Source organism: Chiroxiphia lanceolata, chromosome 18 (genome assembly GCF_009829145.1).
Source record: "Chiroxiphia lanceolata isolate bChiLan1 chromosome 18, bChiLan1.pri, whole genome shotgun sequence".
Lineage (NCBI taxonomy): Eukaryota > Metazoa > Chordata > Aves > Passeriformes > Pipridae > Chiroxiphia > Chiroxiphia lanceolata.
In genome coordinates, this window is record NC_045654.1 from 12296056 (window position 1) to 12315794 (window position 19739).

Below are 19739 nucleotides of genomic sequence, written 5' to 3' on the forward strand. Positions count from 1 at the left end.
CCAGCCCGTGGGCTGCTCCTGAAGTACTTCTGCAAAGTTCCTGGGGTTTGCACCTGAGGGCTGGTCGCCTGAGAACTGTGATATTATTACTTCCTTTGGTTTAATAGCCCTGCTCGTGAACAGAAGGCTCCTTTTTTTTCTGTTCACCAGTTGCCCAGAGCATCAATAATTGTTCAAGACACTTGTAGAGCTAATAGAAAGAGCCTGTCAACAAGAAAAGCTCATTGTAATACCACTGCTTTAAAGAGACTGGGGGAAGCAGCAAAGCCAACCAGGTATTAAATGTGTTGTTCCTGTAGTCACATAGATCTAGGGACAGGAGACATAAGTAGGGCTTAATTCTCTCCCAAATGGATGTTCTATTTCACACCCCAGCACAGCTTCTGATTTATGGATTTCTTAACATCACAGTATTTTCATTGCTAGGAACTAAGTGGGAAGATGCAGCTAAGTCCTGATCTAAAAGCTGCTGAGGCACATTTTCAGGGACTGCAGCTTCTGTTAGCAGCCCTTGGACCAGTCCTGGCACAGAGCATGGTGATAACAGCATTTGAATTCCCACTTTGCAGAGGACTGGAGAATTTCTGCCATCTCTTGAAAGGGATATGGAGCCATGCTGCAAGCATATTTAAACAGGCAGCCTGTGTCCTGAGGTTATCTTGGAAACCAAGCCTGGTTAGCTGGAGCATGATGCTTTGAGGGGGAGGAAGGAATCCACTCATCTGAGAGCTCATGAGTTGGAAGAGAGATGTGCAGCTGAGCTGGTTCATCGAGGTGAAATGTTGTTGGCTGCTGTAACTGAGGAATCAGTTAAGCCATGCTGGAGGTTCAACTCTGAAGCCTGGGATGGAGGCTGAGAGAACAAAGACATGAATGGGCCAGTCGAGTCTGGGGTCCATCCTGGAGAAGACATGTCCTAACAAAGGATGTGGCAAATGGAGTTAGCAAGGATTTGTTTTGATGTATGGCAGTCTGTTCAGTTCACTGCCAGATGTGGTTTGTTTGATGATTGAAAGTGAAGGAGTAGGAGCTCATATGGCGAGACCAGGAGAGAATATAGATTACAGATTAGCACCATTGTGCTCTCAGTGTGTCACTGACTTCCCCCATGTACTGTGAGCAATGTGCTGTTCGGGTCTGATGAGCTGGACAGGCTCATTAAACAAAACCAGGACCTCTCATGTCCCCCCCTTGGAGAACTTCACTGTGTATTCTCACTTTGGTGAAGAGCATTTTGTACTTTTTTGAAAAGAATTCATCATTTTCTTGCTCATCTTGGTCCCAATCCAGCTGGAAGATAGGAGTGTTTGGAAGTTCTCTGTGCGGTCTGCTTGGGTGATGTGAGATACTTGGGAGGCTTGGAGATTTTAATTAAAAGTCCAAACATCTGTGTGCTGACAGAGCCTCCCCACTGCGTGCGGGGCAGGCGTCCTTGTCCCAGTGTTTGAGAGGGCTCAGGGAGCCTCCTGATGCTGGAATCCCCTTGGATGGAGGCCACAGCAGCTGCCCTCCCTGCTGTATGGATGGGATATGGTGGAGGAATGTGGGGAGAGGAGGGTCAAGGCACGTTCAGTTCCCTCTGTCCATCCAGCAGATGTTTCCTGAGGAGCACTGTGCAGCTGGCTCTGCTTACAGCACCCCCCAGCAGCTTGGGACTCCAACGAGCCTTGCACAAAATCCTCCAGGAAAACACAGGTAGTCCTGTGCCCAGAAAACCCTGAATTCACAAAGTCTTGGCTTTGGTTTTCCTTCATGCAGAGAGGATGTGACTTCAGGGATGAGGCAACCTCTCACTGTGATTTACTGCGCTGTGTTGAGCAGGGAAACCTCTTCCCTGGCTCCGTGTGGATGGCAGCTGGGTACGTGGGGAGAGGAGTTCTGGGCTTACAAATGCTGTAGGAATTGTGTCTGGTGACACTTCATGTAACCTGTCACCAGGACATAGTGCTGTCAGGTGAGAGATTCCTGCACCCACCGCCAGCAGCCTCCAACTACATCTGTGTGGAAGGAGCAGGGCTGTTTTAACAAACCATGCTAAGTGATGAGTTACATGGTTTAGAGCTATTTCTGTAGCAAAAGGATGCTGATTCAATCATTTACCTAACTTCCCATCATACTTCAACAGACACCAGGAATTTCTACTTTTCCCTCCTAGATAACTCGTTGATGACAAAGGATTCTTCACCACAACAGGCAGCATAGTGCAAAACTAGGACTGATTTAAAACAAAAAACTGTTCCTGTTGAGACTGCTTTTTGATGGTCATGTGGAACTTCAATTACACACTTTTTTTTTTTTTTTTTTGCATCGTTCTTTGCCATAGAGTGGAAGTTTTGAGAACATGCTGGAAAACATCCAGCGATTGAAGGACTCCCTAAAGCCCTGATGTATTAAATCTCCACCAAGAAAAATACACATTTATGTTGAAAATGTATCTTGTTTATATGTTTTGTCTCTTTTTCGTCCTCTGAAAAGAAACCTAAAGCAGCTGTAGTAAACATTGTGCTGCACTGCGCTGCTCTGCTGCCTTCTATGGGTGGGAATTGGTTCTTTGATCTTCAGTTCAAAGGGGTTGAAAAGGCTGTTTCTGTGGTCTGCAGAGAATTTCCTTCTGCTTCTGCAACATCACTTGATTAACTCTGTGTTTCTGGGAAGGCTCTGGGTATCCATCCAACCAAAGAGATGCTTACACCTTGTGTAACATCCACTGCAGAGTGGATGAAGCTCGCCTTCAGATCACCACAGCCTCTTCTGCACCCACCTTGCCCATGAGGTCATCCTCCCCCAGCACCCAGGAGAGTGGTAAGGTGAGCAGAGTCGTGCAAACAAGCATTTGAGGCAACATGCAAGACCTGACCATGTCTGACAGGATGTGCCAAGTTGGCATCCAGTTGCTGGCTGGGAAGAGCTGTGCTGGAGGAGAGGTGCTCTGTCCACTGGATCTTTATTGACCTGGATATCCCAGATCCAGCGTCATCCCATGGTCTGATCTGTCCCTTGCCAGGTGACCTGCTGTCTTCAGAACTTGTAGGTGGCGGCCTTTTCCAAAGCCACTGCTGTTAACCTAATGGAACATTTAGCAAGGAGTAGGGAGAGGAAATCATTAGCTGCATTAACTTCCACCCTGGATTCCGTGCACAGCGCTGGCTCAAATTAAAGAGCTGTTTGCATTCAAGCAGCTCCTCTGGCGTGAGCCAACGAAACCGGTTCAGCGGCGGCATCACCCAAAATCCTGGTTGTAATCCAGAACTGCAGGTGTTTTTTCTCTTAATGAATTAATCAGCTGATTGCGTGCGTGCGATAGCTCATTAGAGGGGTGCGTGGCAAGCTTTGGAAGGGAAGTGCTGGCTCCGTGGGGCCCGGGGGCTGCTCCGTGGCGGAGCGAGCTCCTCCGAGGATTGCGGCACCATATGTGTTGCTCTAATTAACGGGTGTAGTTCCTGGGGTCTTTTGATCTCAGGAAAATGACTGTAAAAATTGTAATACTGTAAACCTTCGATAACTTGGAAGAAAAACCCTCAAACAGCCCAAAGCAGTTTCCTTTAATCTGGCATGTGGTGTTGGTGATTTTTTTTTTTTAAGATTTCTTTTTTTTATTATTATTTTAAAAGCTTCCACCCTATTTAATGGTAGCTGTAGAGATAAAGCAAAGTGTAATTTAGAAATTAGTTCCGGATGTTTGAGTTGTAGCTTTATTTTAGTAATCTGGGTCATTAATTTTGTTGAATAGCATGTTTGGATTTTCTTTCCCTGCGTGTGTGAAGCGTGGCTGAGCCTGGGGTGTAACGGGACTTCCAGCAGGAAAGGGAACTTTCAAAGTTGTCTCGCCCCTCGGTGACCTCACCAAAACAAAGCTCGTTTTTCTGTGGTCATCTGGCATGGAAGGCAAGGAGATGAGCCGTGGAGATGAGTGCTGGGGTGGTTTGTGCTCCTGCAGTCAGGGATGTGGGGAGAGGAGGGACCAGGGTGCTCCTGCTGGAAAGCCAAGGGCCAGGTTCAGGTCAGGGTGAGGGTTCAACCTCTCAACCGTGACAAGACCCTTTTAAAATGAATGAAACCAACTTGTTGCTTGATTATGAGGAAAAGGTGCAGTTTGGTAAAGCTTTTCAAGGAGTATTAATGAAAGGGATCCTTTGAGTGGAAGAAAACCTGCTTCTGCCAAAGCCTTGGACTGCCCTAAAAATTTGGAAATTGGGACATACCAGCATGCTCTCAGTGCATGTTGCACATCCAAAGAGTCTCTGGAGGTGTGTTAGTCACTGGCTGCAAAGAGGTGTCTGGAGCAGCACCAGTGGCCGTGGCACAGGCCAGGGAGAGCTGCCCATGGGTGTCACCACTGCCAGCCCCCAGGGAGAGCACTGTGGGTGTCCCTTGCACCCCTGCCAACAGCGGCTGGAATTTAAACCCAGTTTCTTCCTTTGGCAAGGATGGGATGGGGTGGAGCCGGCCTGGGAGTCTGGCAGGCTGGTGCAAAGCTCAGTGTCCTGTCTCAGATACATTGAGGGTAAGGATCTCCACCCCTGAGCAAAGGGAATGTTACAGCCTCTGCAGCATTTAAGGCTGTTTTCCCCCTCTGAGTTTATGCAACGTCAAGAGAAAAAGAAAAACAACTCGATTTTTTGAGGCTAAGCTTTAAAAACATGGTCATTTTAGCGCTACAAGAGCAGGCAGAAGTGTGGAGCTGGCTTGGGTAGAATTTTTCTGCTTATCCTGATTTCTGTTTTATTGTTTATCCTGTTTATCCTCTCCTTGTTATCCTGAACTAGTTTGTGTTCTTGTAAACGCCAACCTACGACCCTTAGAAAGAAATCATCAGGAAGAAAACTTGCTGACTGAGTCTTTTCTTTGCCTGTGGCAGTCGAATAAGCCCATCAGCTTATATAATATTAATATTTGTAAAAGCCAACCTACAGAGCTCATAAATCTTCCATAAAAGAGGGACAGTATCTATGTCTATTTTAAAATGAAGCAGGTAAGTAGGTTCTGGGACAAAAGGGTATTGATACAAAGGAATTGGAGAGATGAAAGAAATGAAATTGCCATTTTAATCTGAAAATTGTCTCTGAATAAGTAATACCAGAGGTCTCACTGCTGCTGGAGCCAATGTTTTTCTCTGGGTCATCATTTGGCCATGGAAAGCCCCAGTCTCTGGCTGCTCCCTGGTATTCCATTCAAGTGGGTTAAGGAGTAAAAAAAATAAAGTCCAAAACTGAAGAAGGTCTTGTTTGTTGAAGAGAGGACTGCATTACCATCTTTCTTAGCTTTGTGCCTCTCCAAAGGAAAAAAATAAAACTGCAAAAAATCTGCAGGTTTGGATTCTGTTAAACATTTTTAAAGGCAAGAAGCAGGCATTTCCCCATTATGTATGGGAACCCAGACGAGGAAAAGAACAATACAGTCTATTTTTAGCCAACCCAGTGGGCAGTCTGTCTCCAGCCACACACAAGGAGCAGCTCCGTGGAGGAACAACACTGTGTCACCACTAACACAGTCCCTTTTTTAAAAGAAAACTCTGCTTTGGAGCAGTTGCTTTAAGACTTTCTTAGTCTTTTATTGAGTACTGCCCATGGTGGGATGGGAAGGGCAAAATCAAACCATTTGGAGATTATAGAGATTTTTTTTTTTTTTTCTGTTCCCGTTTTCTTCATCTCTTGAGTTGTGATGTCTGTGGGTGGCTGGTCCCACGAGGCTGCAGGGGATGGGGCACAGGCAGCACCCAGGGTGTCCCCATTCCTGGTGCCGCACGAGTTTAAGATGTTGTGATGGCTTTTCCCCACTCCCAAGGACACAGCACAAGTCCCACCAGTCACAGTGGGGTAGGGAGGACCTCCAGCCCCATGCAGGGACAGTGTTTTGTCCATAAGCATCCCAGCTGTGGTTTGTTAGGGGCCTGTGCTGCAGCTCAGAGTTCTGACTGGCAGCTGTGTTTATCCACCGTGATGGAGAGGAGGGGCAGAGGAGTGGGTGGGTTTGGATGTCTCTGCCAGGCATGCAGTTCTTCCTTTTTGCTTTTTTTATTTCTTCTTTTTTTTTTTTTTTCCCCTCCCTGGACCTGAGCCAACAGGAAACCTTTAATTCTGCATTGTTCAGAATACAGGACAATGGAGCTTGATCAGAAGATTCATTGTGTGGACTTGGCTTGGTCTGTCCAGCTCCCAGCCCCATCTTTGCTAACTCCAGCACTGCACAAGTCCACCACGTGTGCCCACTCTTGGCAGTGTCTGTGAAAAGGCTTGGCTGGATCCAGCCCAGCAGCCCCCCACGATCAGGGTAAAGCAGAGGTGGGTGTGAACTGCTCCAAAGAGTTCCCAGTGGAAGGAGACAGAACCAGTAGGTGGGAGCCCAGGAAATACCATTACATCCATTTTAGAGATGAGGAGCCTCAAAGAGGTGATTCCCACAAAAACTGAGCTGGGATCCTGTGAGCCCCAGACCAATGGCATGACTCATGTGGTGCAGCCACGCTCGTTCCCAGCTCCTCTTGGAGCTGGAAGATGGTCAGACATTGGCTTAATCTGAATTCTCTGATGAAGCAATTTTTTTACTTTTTGAAATAGAGAGTTGTTGAAGCTGAATCTTCTCATGGGATTAGGTCAATTCATTTAGTGCAGCACACTTTGAAGGAAAAGTTTTTATCGTGCCAGCTCAGGCAAGAAATATGTTCATAGAATTTTAGTATTCAGCTGAAAACACTGTTTCATTTAAACATTTTAAGCTAATGAGAGTTGGCAAAAAAAAAGCTTGTTTTGTTGAGAAAAGGTAGAAATAAGACAGGAATGTGTTGAAGCTATCTCAGTGGAAGATGTTTTCATATTTTTTCATTTATGGAAGTTTATAAATTTAGCTTTTACATTATTAAGGACAAGAGAATATCTGAGAAGCTTTCACAAGGTACACAGATAATTAGTCAGACAATTCCTGCTGGTGTTTCTCATCTTCAAGTCAGCTGCATTTTCCCTCCTGAAATTTTCTGCCACAGCAGAGGTGGAACAGGAAAGTTCAGCGTTACAGATCAGCTTTGCTTACAGGGAGAGAGGAAACCAGCCAGAACCCCTACACTGGGCACGAGATGAATGAGAGCAATTTCACAGAGGTTTATAAAAATTATGGAGAACCTGAGCAAGGCAGGATAAACATGACGGTCTAGATGAAAAATCACATGCAGGGAAACCAGTGCTTGCAAGGTAGATCAGGCAAAGGACTTGTGATATCTGTCTGCTCATTCCATCTTTTCTGTAGAGAGCCCCCAGTTTGCTCTGGGGAGTCCACTTGTGTTTGTGCTTTCTCTGTGAAGGAGAGAAGGCCCACAGGCCCTTTGCTGGGTGTCCCCTGTGCCATTGCTTTCCCCAGCCTTTTGCTGCTGCCTCCGTCTCCAGGAGGGGCTGAGGACAGCCCAGTTGTGCATATCTCTGGTGTGGCAGTGTCTCCACTGTCATTAGAGGATAAATGACACCGTCTCCATGGCCAGGGAAGAAACCAAATTAAACTCCACCATCCTCAGCGATTGATGGGCCGGCTGCCGACCTCCGTGTCACAGCCAATTTCTCACGAAGAATCAAGGGTGAATTGCATCTCTAATTTCTGTCACAAATGTTTTTTTGCTATGCAAAGGGACAAACAGCAGCAGGGAGAAGAGGAGAGAGCGCTGGGCTGGCCTTCAGCCCAACGGCAAGAGGAGGCTGTGATGATGCTGAGATGTTCCCAGGGAGGGGGTGGCTAATGGAGTTGCATCAAACAACAAGAAGTGGCCAGATAAGCTGTTTCCTGGGCACACCATCCCCCTTAGAATAAAGCAACTGTGAAGGAGGGTGAGGAGGGAAGGGAATTGCTGGTGAGAAACCCGGCACAGCAGTCTGTGCTCCCTGACGGGGAGTCACACCAAGCGTGGGGAGATCTGTCCTAAAGCTCTGTAAAGTGTGAATCTGTTCATCTGGGCTTGCCAGAGAGGGGCTGGGGATGCTGTGGCATTCAGGGTGGGCGCTGCAGGTGACACCAAGCTATGAGACATTCAGAGTGTAGCAATAAGCAGGCACTGACTTCTGGCACTAATCTGACCACAGTACATTTGTGGCGTATTGACTGCGGTGGAAGTCTGGATCAATATCAGTCTTCAAGAGTCTCGACAGATCAATGTTTGATACAGATAAAGAAAATAGAGGGCAGGTGTTTATGGCATTCCCTGCGTGCAGTATGATTATTCCTTGCTCATCCTTCTGCTGAGGGAGGGGAGGGAGCGAGAAGGAAGGTAAGAAGGGATTTAGAAAGATAATTCACGAGACATTTAAAAAGCAGTTGGAAGAAGGAGATTTATGGCTTCTTTTTTTTTTTTTTTTTTTTTTTTTTTTGCATCAGTTTTAGGCTGAAAAGAGGAAGAGAAAAATCTATTGTCCTTTGAGAGACAAATTCCTATCAAAGAGTGGGTTTGGGTTTAATGAGGTGCCCACGGCAGGGGGATCACTGGCACACGGCTGTGCTTGCCAGAGCTTTGGGAAAGAGGGATGTGCAGGGATTCCACTGGTCCTCACTGCTTTCTGGTGGTAGGGAGACCCATACCTGGCTCTAAATACTTTAGGGCAACTGGCAGGGAGATGATTAAAGCAGAGGATGTGGAAATGATGGAGAAGAGGGCTCAGTTTTGTGTCAATGCTCGGGTCTTGGACAACTGTGTGGCTCAGAAGGGCTTGGAGACTTTATGGTTGGGTTTATTTCCAAACAAAATCCTGGTGTTGTGAAGGTTGAAGTAAAACAAGCCATCTCCATAGAATCATTTAAGTTGGAAAAGACTCTTAAGATCAAGCCCAACCCTCATGTCCTTAGACCATTGGGATGCATTGAAGGGACTTGGTCTGCAAGGATGTCCTTGTCCCTGTGTCCCTTCTCATCTCCACTGGGTGAAGGAAGACTCTGGCAAGCTGTTTGTACCCTTAATGCCCTGCAATCCCAGTGAGAAGGTGCTAGTGTGGGGACATGGGCAAACTTGCAAAGGACTCTTGGCCATGGAGGTGTCTCCTGTGCCAACAGGGAGGAGGAAAGGTCCCCTCCTCTCACTCCTGAGGAGAAGCTGTGATCTCACTGTAGCACCCACAGGGGAGAGCAGAAAGTTTGAAGCCCAGCAGAGACAGTCAGAGAGGTCCAACTGATGCAAAGCTGGGCAAAACATGGCAAAACCCAGCTGCTCTGCAAAACCTCAGCCACAGGTCAGGGAGGTTCCTCCATCAGAGCCAGGAATCCTCCCCAGGGAGGCTCCCTCAGGAAGTGAGGTCCCGAGGGAGGTGGAATTGCCTGTCCCCTGTGATGGGCAGTTTTCCTGCCCTTGCTGTGTTCAGCCCTGCAGCAAGTTCCAGTAAGAGCTGCCAGTGTCCGTGGGGAGAACCAGGGGTGCCTGTGTGACCTCCAGCTGGGGCTGAACTGCCACTGCTATCAAAGGGTAGGAAAATCAGATGTCACCCTTGGAGTACATGAAGGTCATGGATCCCATTACTGGAGAGTTGTGTACAGATCCATCCTGGCACATCCGTTTATTAGCAGAGACCACAGGGTCCTGAGAAGCTGGGAATAAACATGTAAATGTGAAAGTATTTCCAAGCAGAACAGAGAGGACCTTCAGAGCATCTTTTCCTGTGTCTATATTTCTTTCTTTTCCTTTTCTCATCCCCCCCCCTTCTCCTTGTTTCACAGGACTGGCTGACAAAATTTGGGTATCTGCCTCCTCCAGACCCTGTCACGGGGAAGCTGCAGACGCAGGAGATGCTCACCAAGGCCATCACTGCCATGCAGAGGTTCGGGGGGCTCAAGGCGACAGGGGTCCTAGGTCAGTGGCTCATGATCCCTCCTCTCTTCAGTGCAAAGGGAGGCAGGGATGGCTCCTTGCAGGTCCGTGGAGGAGAAGGGATTTTGGCACCTTGTCGTGGAGCAGCAGCAGCAGCATCCCCAGGAAAAGCTCACGCGGGTGTAACACACGGCCCAGTTTGCAGCTCTAGGAGTAATTACATGGCTCAGGTGCTCTGTTGCCTCGTGCTTTCAAGATCCTGAGGCAAGCAATTATTTCAGCAGACCCACAGACCCTTGGGGTTCCCGGTGTGCTTAAAATAGCTCTTGGTGTGTTCCGAAAAAAAAAAAGAAAGAAAAAAAAAAGCAGCAAAAAAAAGAAAGTTGTCCTGTTCAAAGCCTTACTTGCAGCATCAAATTGAATTGAACAAAAGTCCTGATTTAAGCTTCCCAATTTGTGTATGTAGATATTTTGGGTTCTTTGCTGCTGGGGCACAGGCAGGGAAAGGAGGAAGATGGTGTTGCATCATCCCAGCGCTGCTTGTTCTTGCTCAGGAGTCAGGGGGTGCCTGTGGAACTGGCAGGGCTCCCTGGGGCTCTCCTTGGATCTCACCCAACCACAGAGGCTGTGGGTGCTCTGCAGTCACCCCCAGCCAGCTCAGAGCCCATCTCCTGCCCCAGCAGCTCCAGTGCCCAGCAGGAGCAGGGCGATGAGTGGCTTCCCTGTGGCACATCTGGCTGGGAGGGAGCAGTCCAAGGCCAGGCTGGAGCAGCTCGAGTTGCCCAGCGTGGCCGGGGTCATTCCTTTCAATGTCTTCATTGAGGGAAGGAGAAAGCCAGCATTATCCCAGCCCAGGGAAGGGAGCCTCTCTGCTCTCCTCCCCTCCCTGACACACGCTGTGACCTCCTGTCATGGGGGCAGCTTGCTTCCTCTGCTCAGGACAGGATTAAGGAGAAGCTGCTAATTAGCAGGCAGGTCTCCATCCATCCCAACATCCTGGAGCAGCGGGTGTATCCCATCATTGGGACTTGCTCTCTCCACTCTTAATTGAACACGTGCAATTGTTTCTGTTCCACCTCACCACAAGCTGCAGGAGACCCAGGAACAAGGATGGCCTTTTGAATGGACTTACATTTGCATTTTTGGAGGGAGTGTTGGAAACAGGCTGGGGGGCAGCTGCCCTGGGCAGGTCATAGATGTGGGTTTGTTCATGAACACAGGGTTTAAGAGGTAAAGTCAGCAGGAAAAGGGGTGAATGAATCAACATGTCTGTGTTTCGGCTTTTGAGAATAGACACTTCAAGCTTTCATTCATTTTTAAAAATAAATAAGAAGGAATAAGAACATTCTCCAAATGAGCTCCTAGCTGAACAGAGAAGGAGTTTATTTAGATGTGAATGTTTCTCCTTGTCAGAGGAATAATGGGAAATTCAGCAAGAGAGAACAAAACAGAATAATTTAAAATATACATTCTAAAATATCTTCAAAACTGGCCACAGGTGGTTTTTTACATAAGTTTTTGAGAGCTGTAAAAGTGTAAGGCAAGGGGTGACCTGCTGCATTTTCTCCTGAAATCAGTAAAACTGCCCACTGACCCCAACAGCAGAGCTGGTGCCTGACCCCCAGCCAGGGGCTGGCATTTCCCCTTCCCTCTGGCAGCCCCAGCTCAGGGGTGCTTTGAAGAGATGGGCTCCCAGCAGGAATTATTGCCAGTGGTGGGACATAGTGGGCTCAGTGACCTGTGGGTGTCACCACGAGTGATGCTGGGGCCGGTGCCCTGCCCCAGCGAGCTCCTGGGCATGGATTCTGCTCCTCTGCTTCATTCTTAGCACTTCACTTTCCATCTCTTTGCCCCCCCTGGGATTTCTTAGCCCCCCCCTTCCCATGATTTCTCATTTTTTCCCTAACCCTAGATGAAGCCACACTGGAGCTGATGAAGACCCCTCGCTGCTCTCTGCCCGACCTCGGCACTACGGAGACCAGGAGGAAGCGATTCATCCAGGCTGTCACCAAGTGGGGCAAAAGGAACCTGTCCTGGAGGTAGGAATTCATCTACCCCTGCTGAAAGCTTGCAGCAAAGGACCAATTCCACACATAGACCTGTGCTAAATATGGCTTTAGGATGAGTTTCAGGGTGGTGGTTAAAACGTGTCCCTGCGTGCTCCCAGGACCCCACAGACTGTTTATCTGAACTCTTTTCCTGACAGTCCCAGCTTTGACTTCTTGAACCCACATGGCAGTGACTGTGAATTGTGCATTTTTGGCTGGTGGATTAGCTAGAAGCTTTTTGCTGGGTTGCAATGATTGTTAGAGCAACCTTCTTCTTGAGTTCATCAGGACTTTGTGCTTTCTCAAGCAGCTGCCATGGCTGGAGCTTCTTCTTTTGCCTCACCTGAGCACAAGGGTTGGGAGTATTTTCTGGGTAATGGATTTGCTTTTTTTCTCTTTGCCACAGGGGAGTATTTCTCCCTCCATGTCAGGGAGTGATATGTGTGGGTCACTGAGCCTGTGACACGTGGAAGCTCAGGTCCAACTTTCAGAAATGCTACAGGTCAGGGTTGGCAAGCAAACTGATCCCTGTCCCACCAGGATTTGTCCTTCTTCGGACTCATTTTTCCTCCCTCAAAGACCACGTGCTGCAGTGTTTTTTTTCCTCTAAGTAAGGTCAGCACCACAGGATGCTCATACTGTCCTAAAAACACATGTGGATGCTATGGAGAGTTTTATTTTTTAATTATAAGCTTCTCTTTGATCCTGACATAGCCCTAGAGTGAGTTCTCTTCCCACTGCAGTAACAAATCTCATCTTGGCTGTCGCTGTTGACACGTGTTGAAACTGTGGCATTACCAGGGATTTGGTCCTTGTTCCAGCAGATCCCTTTGAGACATTATTCTGAGAAAAGATAAACATAATTCAGCTTCAGTAAGAAGCAGTTTTGGCTCACGGATGGATTCATGTAGTGAAGTGACCCGTTATAAAAACTCAGCCTGGCTCCCTGTTGCCCAGCCCTGTCTGGGTAAGAGGAATAAACTTCACGTTTCAGAGAGGGGAAAATCCTTTGGGTGAAACAAGAAAACCTGCCCTGATGTTCTGTGAGCTGCCAGAGCCAGGTTAGGGGCATGGCCTGTGCACAGCCTGACTCCAGCAGCTTCTGACAAACCTGAGTGTCATCCCGTGGCAGGGCAGGTGTGGTGGCTGGGTAGCAGGGTCAGGGCAGGGGTTCTGTAGGTACCACCAGGACTCCAGCCATGCTGGCACAGTATGCACAGTGTCAGGCTGCAGCAAAGCGTGGAGGTGAAATGGGGTCAGGCTGTTGTGGTGGATGCAGCCCTGAGATACCCCCACCTCCCATGCCCTTGGAAATTGTGATGCTGCAGCAAAGATTGCCATAAAAAGGGGTTTAGGTCTGAGACAATATTATATGTAAGACATAAAAAAAAAAAAATCCATCTCCTGACAAAGTAATTTCTGCTTTTTATTCTTTGGCCCTTTCCAAAATCCTGGCTTTTGTCCAAGAAAGGGCTGTATTTTATAACTGTATGTTGTATAAGCCAGCAGAAGACTAAAGCGTTACAGAAACTCCAATGTAGTATTTACATCCAGCACTTTAGATTAAACTGGCTCTTTGGAAACTGCCATGAAAATCGGCAATGGAGACATAAAGTTTTACACTCTTATCTTTTACACATTGATTAAAGATTTTGAAAGAGGAAAACAAAACTAAATTCTACCGTGCCACGGATTTAAAAGTCAGAGAGAAACCTGAACAACTGCAAGGCTGGAATAAATGGGTGAGCAAATCTATATGAAAGGAGGGTCGCAGGACAGGCACCTGCAGGGATGGAGAAGGCAGCATTTGACAAAAAAAAAAAAAATAAAGCTATAGGCATGCAGATTGCTCAGGTTTCTTCTTTTTACCCTTGAGTGCAGCCAGCCCGTGGGACTGGGAGGGCTCGGGGAGCTCAGGCTGCTCAGGGTGCAGCCTCAGAGCATCCCAGCAGAGCATCAGACACAGCCTGTTTTCTGCGCCTCATCTCCGCGGGAAGTTCCCAGGATATTACAGCACGTAAATCTTCTTTTCACGGGGTTGGTTTTATTTTTTCTCCTTTTATTTTCCCGGCGCTGTCCCTCCCCGGGTTGCCGAGGCGCTCAGCAGCCGGTGTGCTGTGGATGCCCTCTGCCGGCATCTGCACCGCAGCCGCTTCCCCGCACCCCCCCCCCCCCCCGGCGTTTGCAGCCTGGTTTTTCCTTTTGCTGATTTTGCTCTATTGCTTCTGGCTATGCCCTGCAGAAGGGGAGTTCACAGCCGGCACCTCCGTCTCCTCCCAGCACTCGCTGTCTCCCTGCGGCGCTGGGAAGTGCAGCAGCAGGGCCGTGCCCCTTCTCCCCGCATGCTTTGAGCTCCCTGGGGCAGGGGAAGCTGTTGAAGCCAAGCTTTCTAAATTTCCTATTTTTTTTTTTCTCGCTGAAGTGTCAGCCCAGTGCCGAATCGAGCTGACTTTCATCCGCCTTTAGTTAAGGATGAGTCCCTTGTGCCGCTTCATCAGAGCTGCAGCCTTTAGAAACTGTGATGCTCAGGCCATGGGATGCCAGAGCTGCAGCAGACACTGCTGGCAGAGGAGCAGTGATGCCTATCAGTCACTGCCCACCATCGCTGTGAGGGTCCTGAGCCCACCCAAGGGGAGATGTGTCACTGCCTGAGCCCAGAGATGGATTTACTGAGGCACAGAGGGGTGGCAGCCAGGCAGAAATGCCTGGGTGAGGGTGTGCAACCCCCAGTGCTGCAGGGAGGACCTGATCCTCCTGCTTTCATCCTTTAATCACTGGCATCCCACCACGGGGACCTCCCAGCCCAAGCCCAGCTGGGCACAGACCGCCTTGTCCCCCGTGTTTGGGTGTGACAGATGCTCGAGGGGGACAGTGTCACCTCTCAGTGTGGAGCTGCTCCAGGATTGTTATAGCACCCCCATCCCATCACAGGCAACTGGGGCCCTCACAGGAAAAGCCCTGAGCAGCTGGAGCAGAGAGGAGGCAGCTGCCAGGCTGGCATCCATTGCCAGTGCAGGGCCGTGATGGCTGGGGGGTGACTGGCATTCTGTGCATGTTACAGGCCAGGAGAAAGGCTACCACCCAAAAATGTTCAGCTTTTGCAAAGTGCTGGGAGAGGCCTGATGGAGGGTGCAAACACACCCACTGCTTTCTCCCGTGGCAATGGGGTGTTACAGCAGTGCCAGGGTAGCACTGGATCGGGGCTGCTGTGCCATGGGTGGCTCTGGGAAGCTGGAAAAGCACCTTTGCCATGGCAGCAAGTGCCCACCCCTTCAACCCTCTTCCCTCCCTTTCCAAAAAAATCAGAGTGGGTTTGTCAGGCAGTCCTTAGCCTGCTGTGTTTGGTAGTTCTCAGCATTTATTGTATTTGTCTGTGGTTTCAGGGCTGGGAAGGTGCAGGAGTGTTTTCATTAACCAGCTATTGATTTCTCATCCATCACTCTTCCACTTTCGGAGGACAAAACCCAAAAAGGACCCCAGAAATCGAATTAAACGTTGGTGTGGGTGCCCCTCAATAGCAAGAGGAGGCAGATCAGTCCTCTCTGGTCTCTACTTATTAACAATCCTGGACACAAAGTCCCTTTGGGGTGGGACAAGCAGAGGAGGGATTTGCAGAGGGATGTGACCGACCCTGAGGCTCGAGGCAGTGTTGGTGGGGTGGCTGGAGGGGACTGAGCAGCCCAGTGTTTGTCACCTTCCTGCTGCTTGGCAGGAGCTGTCTGGAGCAGAGGGATTTCTCTCCAATCACATCAGGGTTTTGCCCAAAATTGGAGCTCTGTAAGGGGAGTCTCAGGAGGTATTAACAGCCAAGGAGTGGTGCTCTCCGCTGGGGACCTAAGCACCATTTACTACAAATAATAATAATAATAATAATAATAATCATAATCAAGGTAGGAGGAAGGTTATTAATCTGCATGATGTTAGAAATGTGCCTCCTTTTCAGTGGAACTGGGTAATGCAACGCTGACAAAAGTCCTATCAGTATAATAGTCTTTTTCTAATCTCATTGAAAACAATTAGCAGAGCTCCAGCAATCAAATCAGATGCTGAATTGAAAAACCCTGATGGGATTCTCCTGAAAAATGATGGTGATAATGAATAAAGGATGGAGGACTTTTCACTTACACCTGCAGCACGTTAATAAAATGTGGGTCAGCTCAGAGGTGCAGGACCTTTTATAAGAAGCAAAATAGGTATTGATACTGTTTCTGCCTTAATCTAATGTTTCTGGAGTCAGGGCTTGGGATGAATATCAATAATGTTTGTCTCTTTAGACAGGGCTTTTTATCCCCCATCCTTTTACAAGAGAGGTCTGATTTATTATCCTCATTCTACAGCTGGAAAAAGAAGGAAAGAAAAGCTCACGTGGCTTGCGAAGGAAAGAGCAGATAGTGTCTCTGAATGTGAGTCTGTGCCCTAGGCACCGTGATCTTGGAGAAAGTTCATAATTCCTGGGCTAAACATGGTGTCTTTTACATGTATAATGACTTATTCAGCAGAAATTAAAGCAGCAAAGGCTTTACCTAAATCCAGAGGAGTGTTGTCGAAGATGAAGACACCCAGTTAAAGAATATCTGGAAACCAGGTGACCTTTCTGTAGAGGATTACATCCAGCCACAGTCTCTTCTATAAATTATAAATTGCCTGAAAATTGTATTTCTAATCCTGTGTTCATACTGTTTGTACCTCTGTGCTGTCTTCTTTACAAATGTGTTTTCTTTAAAGTCCTAGATTATCTGATGTTACATGTATGTTAACACATTTAGAGTAGTTGATAAGGTCTTTCTTTACCCCAAGACTTTAGGGATAGCAAAGGCAAAGATATGAATGACTTTTGCTCATTTGGTTGTGATGTGTTTTGCCTGATTCACCCATCCCATTCCCACCATGTCTAGGATGAGCTTCCCAAGCTCTTCAGAGAAACTGTTTGTGAGATTTCTGCTTGTTCCCATGAGTCCCTTTTTGTTCTGTCCTAGATTTAACCCTGGCTAGTTTTGCCCAGGCTTGGGCTGCCTGTCTCTGAGGGCACGGGATATATGCAAATATTTGTGAAAGGAAGAGCTCCCAACCTCAGCCAGCAAGTCATTCCTACTCCCCATCTCTGATCCATGGTGTCTCCTGCCACCCAAATCACTACGTGTAGGAAGAGCTTGAGCGATGTGACATCCCTTTCTGACACCTGTAATTACCTCTTGAAGTGTAGTCAGGTCATTACTGCACACTGATGCTGGGGAGTGGTGTGGAGCTGAGTGATGCTCTCCCAGCTGTATTATGTGGGAGGGCAGGCAAGGTGATCATAATTGTTGCTTCAGCCTTTAAAAATCTCTCAAGCCATGAATATTTCATGAACACTTTGGTTGGTGTGCTGGTGCACAAGAAATAAAGTATCTGTTATTACTGGGGTAGAGCTGGCCAGAAATTTTCCAGCAGAATTGGTTTCTGTCAATAATTACTCAGTCAACAGTACATTTGCTTGGAAAGTGTGTATATTTTTGTCAGAATAGTCAATGAAAGATTATCTAAACATATTCCTTTAGAAGCCAGCGTGCCTTGTTTCATCTTTGTCTTTTCATCTCCTCTATTAAATCAACAATATTAGGAATTCTTTTTCAAAGTTGGCTTACACAGGAAACATTGACTTTTTTCCATTCCAGCCCAAGAGGGAGGGCGGAACTGTGCAGCTGAAGGACAGATTCCAGCACACAGGTTGTCCCACCTGGCTTCTCTCCCAGGGCAAGGCAGAGCTGGGGACCATGGGAGGCAGTGCTGATACAGAGAGACAGGAATAGCCCTGAGATGAATGCAGAAGTGTTACAAGCCCCTGCTCATCGATGCTTTTTTCTACCAAGAAGCAAGTCAAGAGGTTCTCAACTGCAGTGCTCCATCAGGTCACCCGTCTCCTTCAGGCAATAGGCTTGAGGCATCCTGAATTTACATAAAATGCATCCTTTCCTCTTCCTCCTCGTTATGGATTGCAGTCTGTGAGATTGCTGGCAGTGCACTGGTTTCAAAGTATATTTTATAACTCCAGCAGACATACTGGGAAATATATGGAGGCAGCAAATCCGTCCTGGATTTCTGTGTGTGTGCAATAAGAATGAGCAATGACCTGCTGGGTTTTTTTGCAAGAAAACTGATGGGCCTGCGTGTGATGCAAAGGCTTCAGACGTCAACAGCATTTGTATATTTGGGTTGCACTTGGACGAATAAGTGGTGAGAAAATAATTATCAATAGGTCTGAAAGGGAGCTTTGGAAAAAAAAATGGGCAAGCTCTGGAAAGGGAGTCATGATGTTGGCATTTCCAAGGCTGGACAAGGGTTGTAGTCCTGGGGTCCTGGGCATTAACAAGAGTTTGTGCACGAAGTGTGGCTCTGAGGCTGACTGCCCCCTGGCACAGCAGGGTTGGGAGGTGTCAGGATTCAGATGTTGGCTGTATTTCACACTCTGGTGGGCAAGACTGGCTTGGTATTTCTGGAAGATCCAAACTCAGTCTCTGAAATCCTCACAGCCCTGGAACTGATGTGATTCCAAGATTTAAGGACACACCACCTGTGTTAGGGTGTTTGGGGGAGCACCAAGAGCTCTCAAGGCCTTGCTGAGGCTCTGTGATGCACCAGCCAGCTGCAGAGCCAATTCCTGTGGCCCGTCGAGCTCCTTGGTGCTACTGACCTGTCCTCTTCTTTGCCCTCTTTATTTCAGAGTTCGCACCTTCCCAAAAGAATCCCACCTGGGCCACGACACGGTCCGAGCCCTGATGTACTATGCCCTGAAGGTCTGGAGCGACATCACCCCGCTGAATTTCCACGAGGTGGCAGGAAACAATGCTGACATCCAGATAGACTTCTCCAAGGCAGACCACAACGATGGCTATCCCTTTGATGGGCCTGGTGGGACGGTGGCACACGCTTTCTTCCCTGGAGACCACCACACAGCAGGAGACACTCATTTCGACGACGACGAATACTGGACCTTCCGATCATCAGGTAGGTCAGGGTGGGAGAGCTGCAGCCAGACACAAGGGCTCCCAGTTTCCATCTTCTGCTCTGGTGGTTAGAGTGGTTTAGCCTCTGCTACACATTGACCCCAGGCTTCAGGATCCCATCACTTTCTTCTGATCCCCCTCTCAGCCCTGCTAGCAAAATCACCCCAGGCAGAGTTGAGGGTATTCTGTGTTCCTGCAAGCCTCAGTGGTATCTCTGTGGTCCTCCCCATCATGCCAGCAGTTGTAGAGCTCCCCACTGCCCACTCCCAGTTCCCATCTCTCCTGGGCCTGGAAGGCTGCAGGTTGGGTGTGTGGCTGCTTGGTGCTCTTGAATGGGGACTGCATTCTCTGACTTTGATATCTTTTGGGTGGCTTCACTGCCACACATCCCACTCTCCTGTTTTTAAAGTATATTATTATAAGGTGACCTGCTTGGAAAGGGCTCTGTGTTCTGCAGGTAAAAAGCCCCCTGTGATGTGAGCACTGGGATTTTCCTGCCATCTCGTGTACGTTACCTTACACCAGGATGGTTACAAGTTACAGTTTTATTCCTTTTTATTTTTTGTTTCATCTCCTCTGGTTAGAGCAGAGTTTTAATAAGCAGAGGGACTTTCAGAAGCGAGTGTTCTTAAGCTGCAAAGCCATCTGTGGGGATCAGATCCCCAACCTTTGTGGCGCGTTTTGACAGAGTCACCAGCTGCTAATTTACTTGTCACGCCACCTCCTTTGCCAGCCTCCCCGGTGGGATCCTGCTGCCTCAGCTTAATGACTTTGTTTAGACCTAATCGTCTTCTCTGAAAGCAGCTAATACCTTCTTCCTCCCCCCCCTCTCCTCCTGCCCACCAGTTGACCTCCGTCCATCCCCCTTGAGTGTTCACAGGCAGGAGCGTTCACCAGACGTGCTGGAGGAGGTCTTGAGGTGAAGGCTAAAGGTCTGGA

At 48.2% G+C, this 19739-nt stretch overlaps 1 protein-coding gene across 1 annotated transcript in view; it reads left to right on the top strand.

The window, feature by feature from the left end:
- Positions 1-19739, top strand: part of MMP17 (matrix metallopeptidase 17) — a 61440-nt gene that overhangs the window by 28729 nt on the left and 12972 nt on the right. Inside the window, exons 2-4 of the mRNA XM_032706166.1 lie at positions 9679-9811; positions 11682-11808; positions 18518-18801. Coding sequence (XP_032562057.1) covers positions 9679-9811; positions 11682-11808; positions 18518-18801 — 544 coding nt within the window. The remainder of the gene's footprint in view (positions 1-9678; positions 9812-11681; positions 11809-18517; positions 18802-19739) is intronic.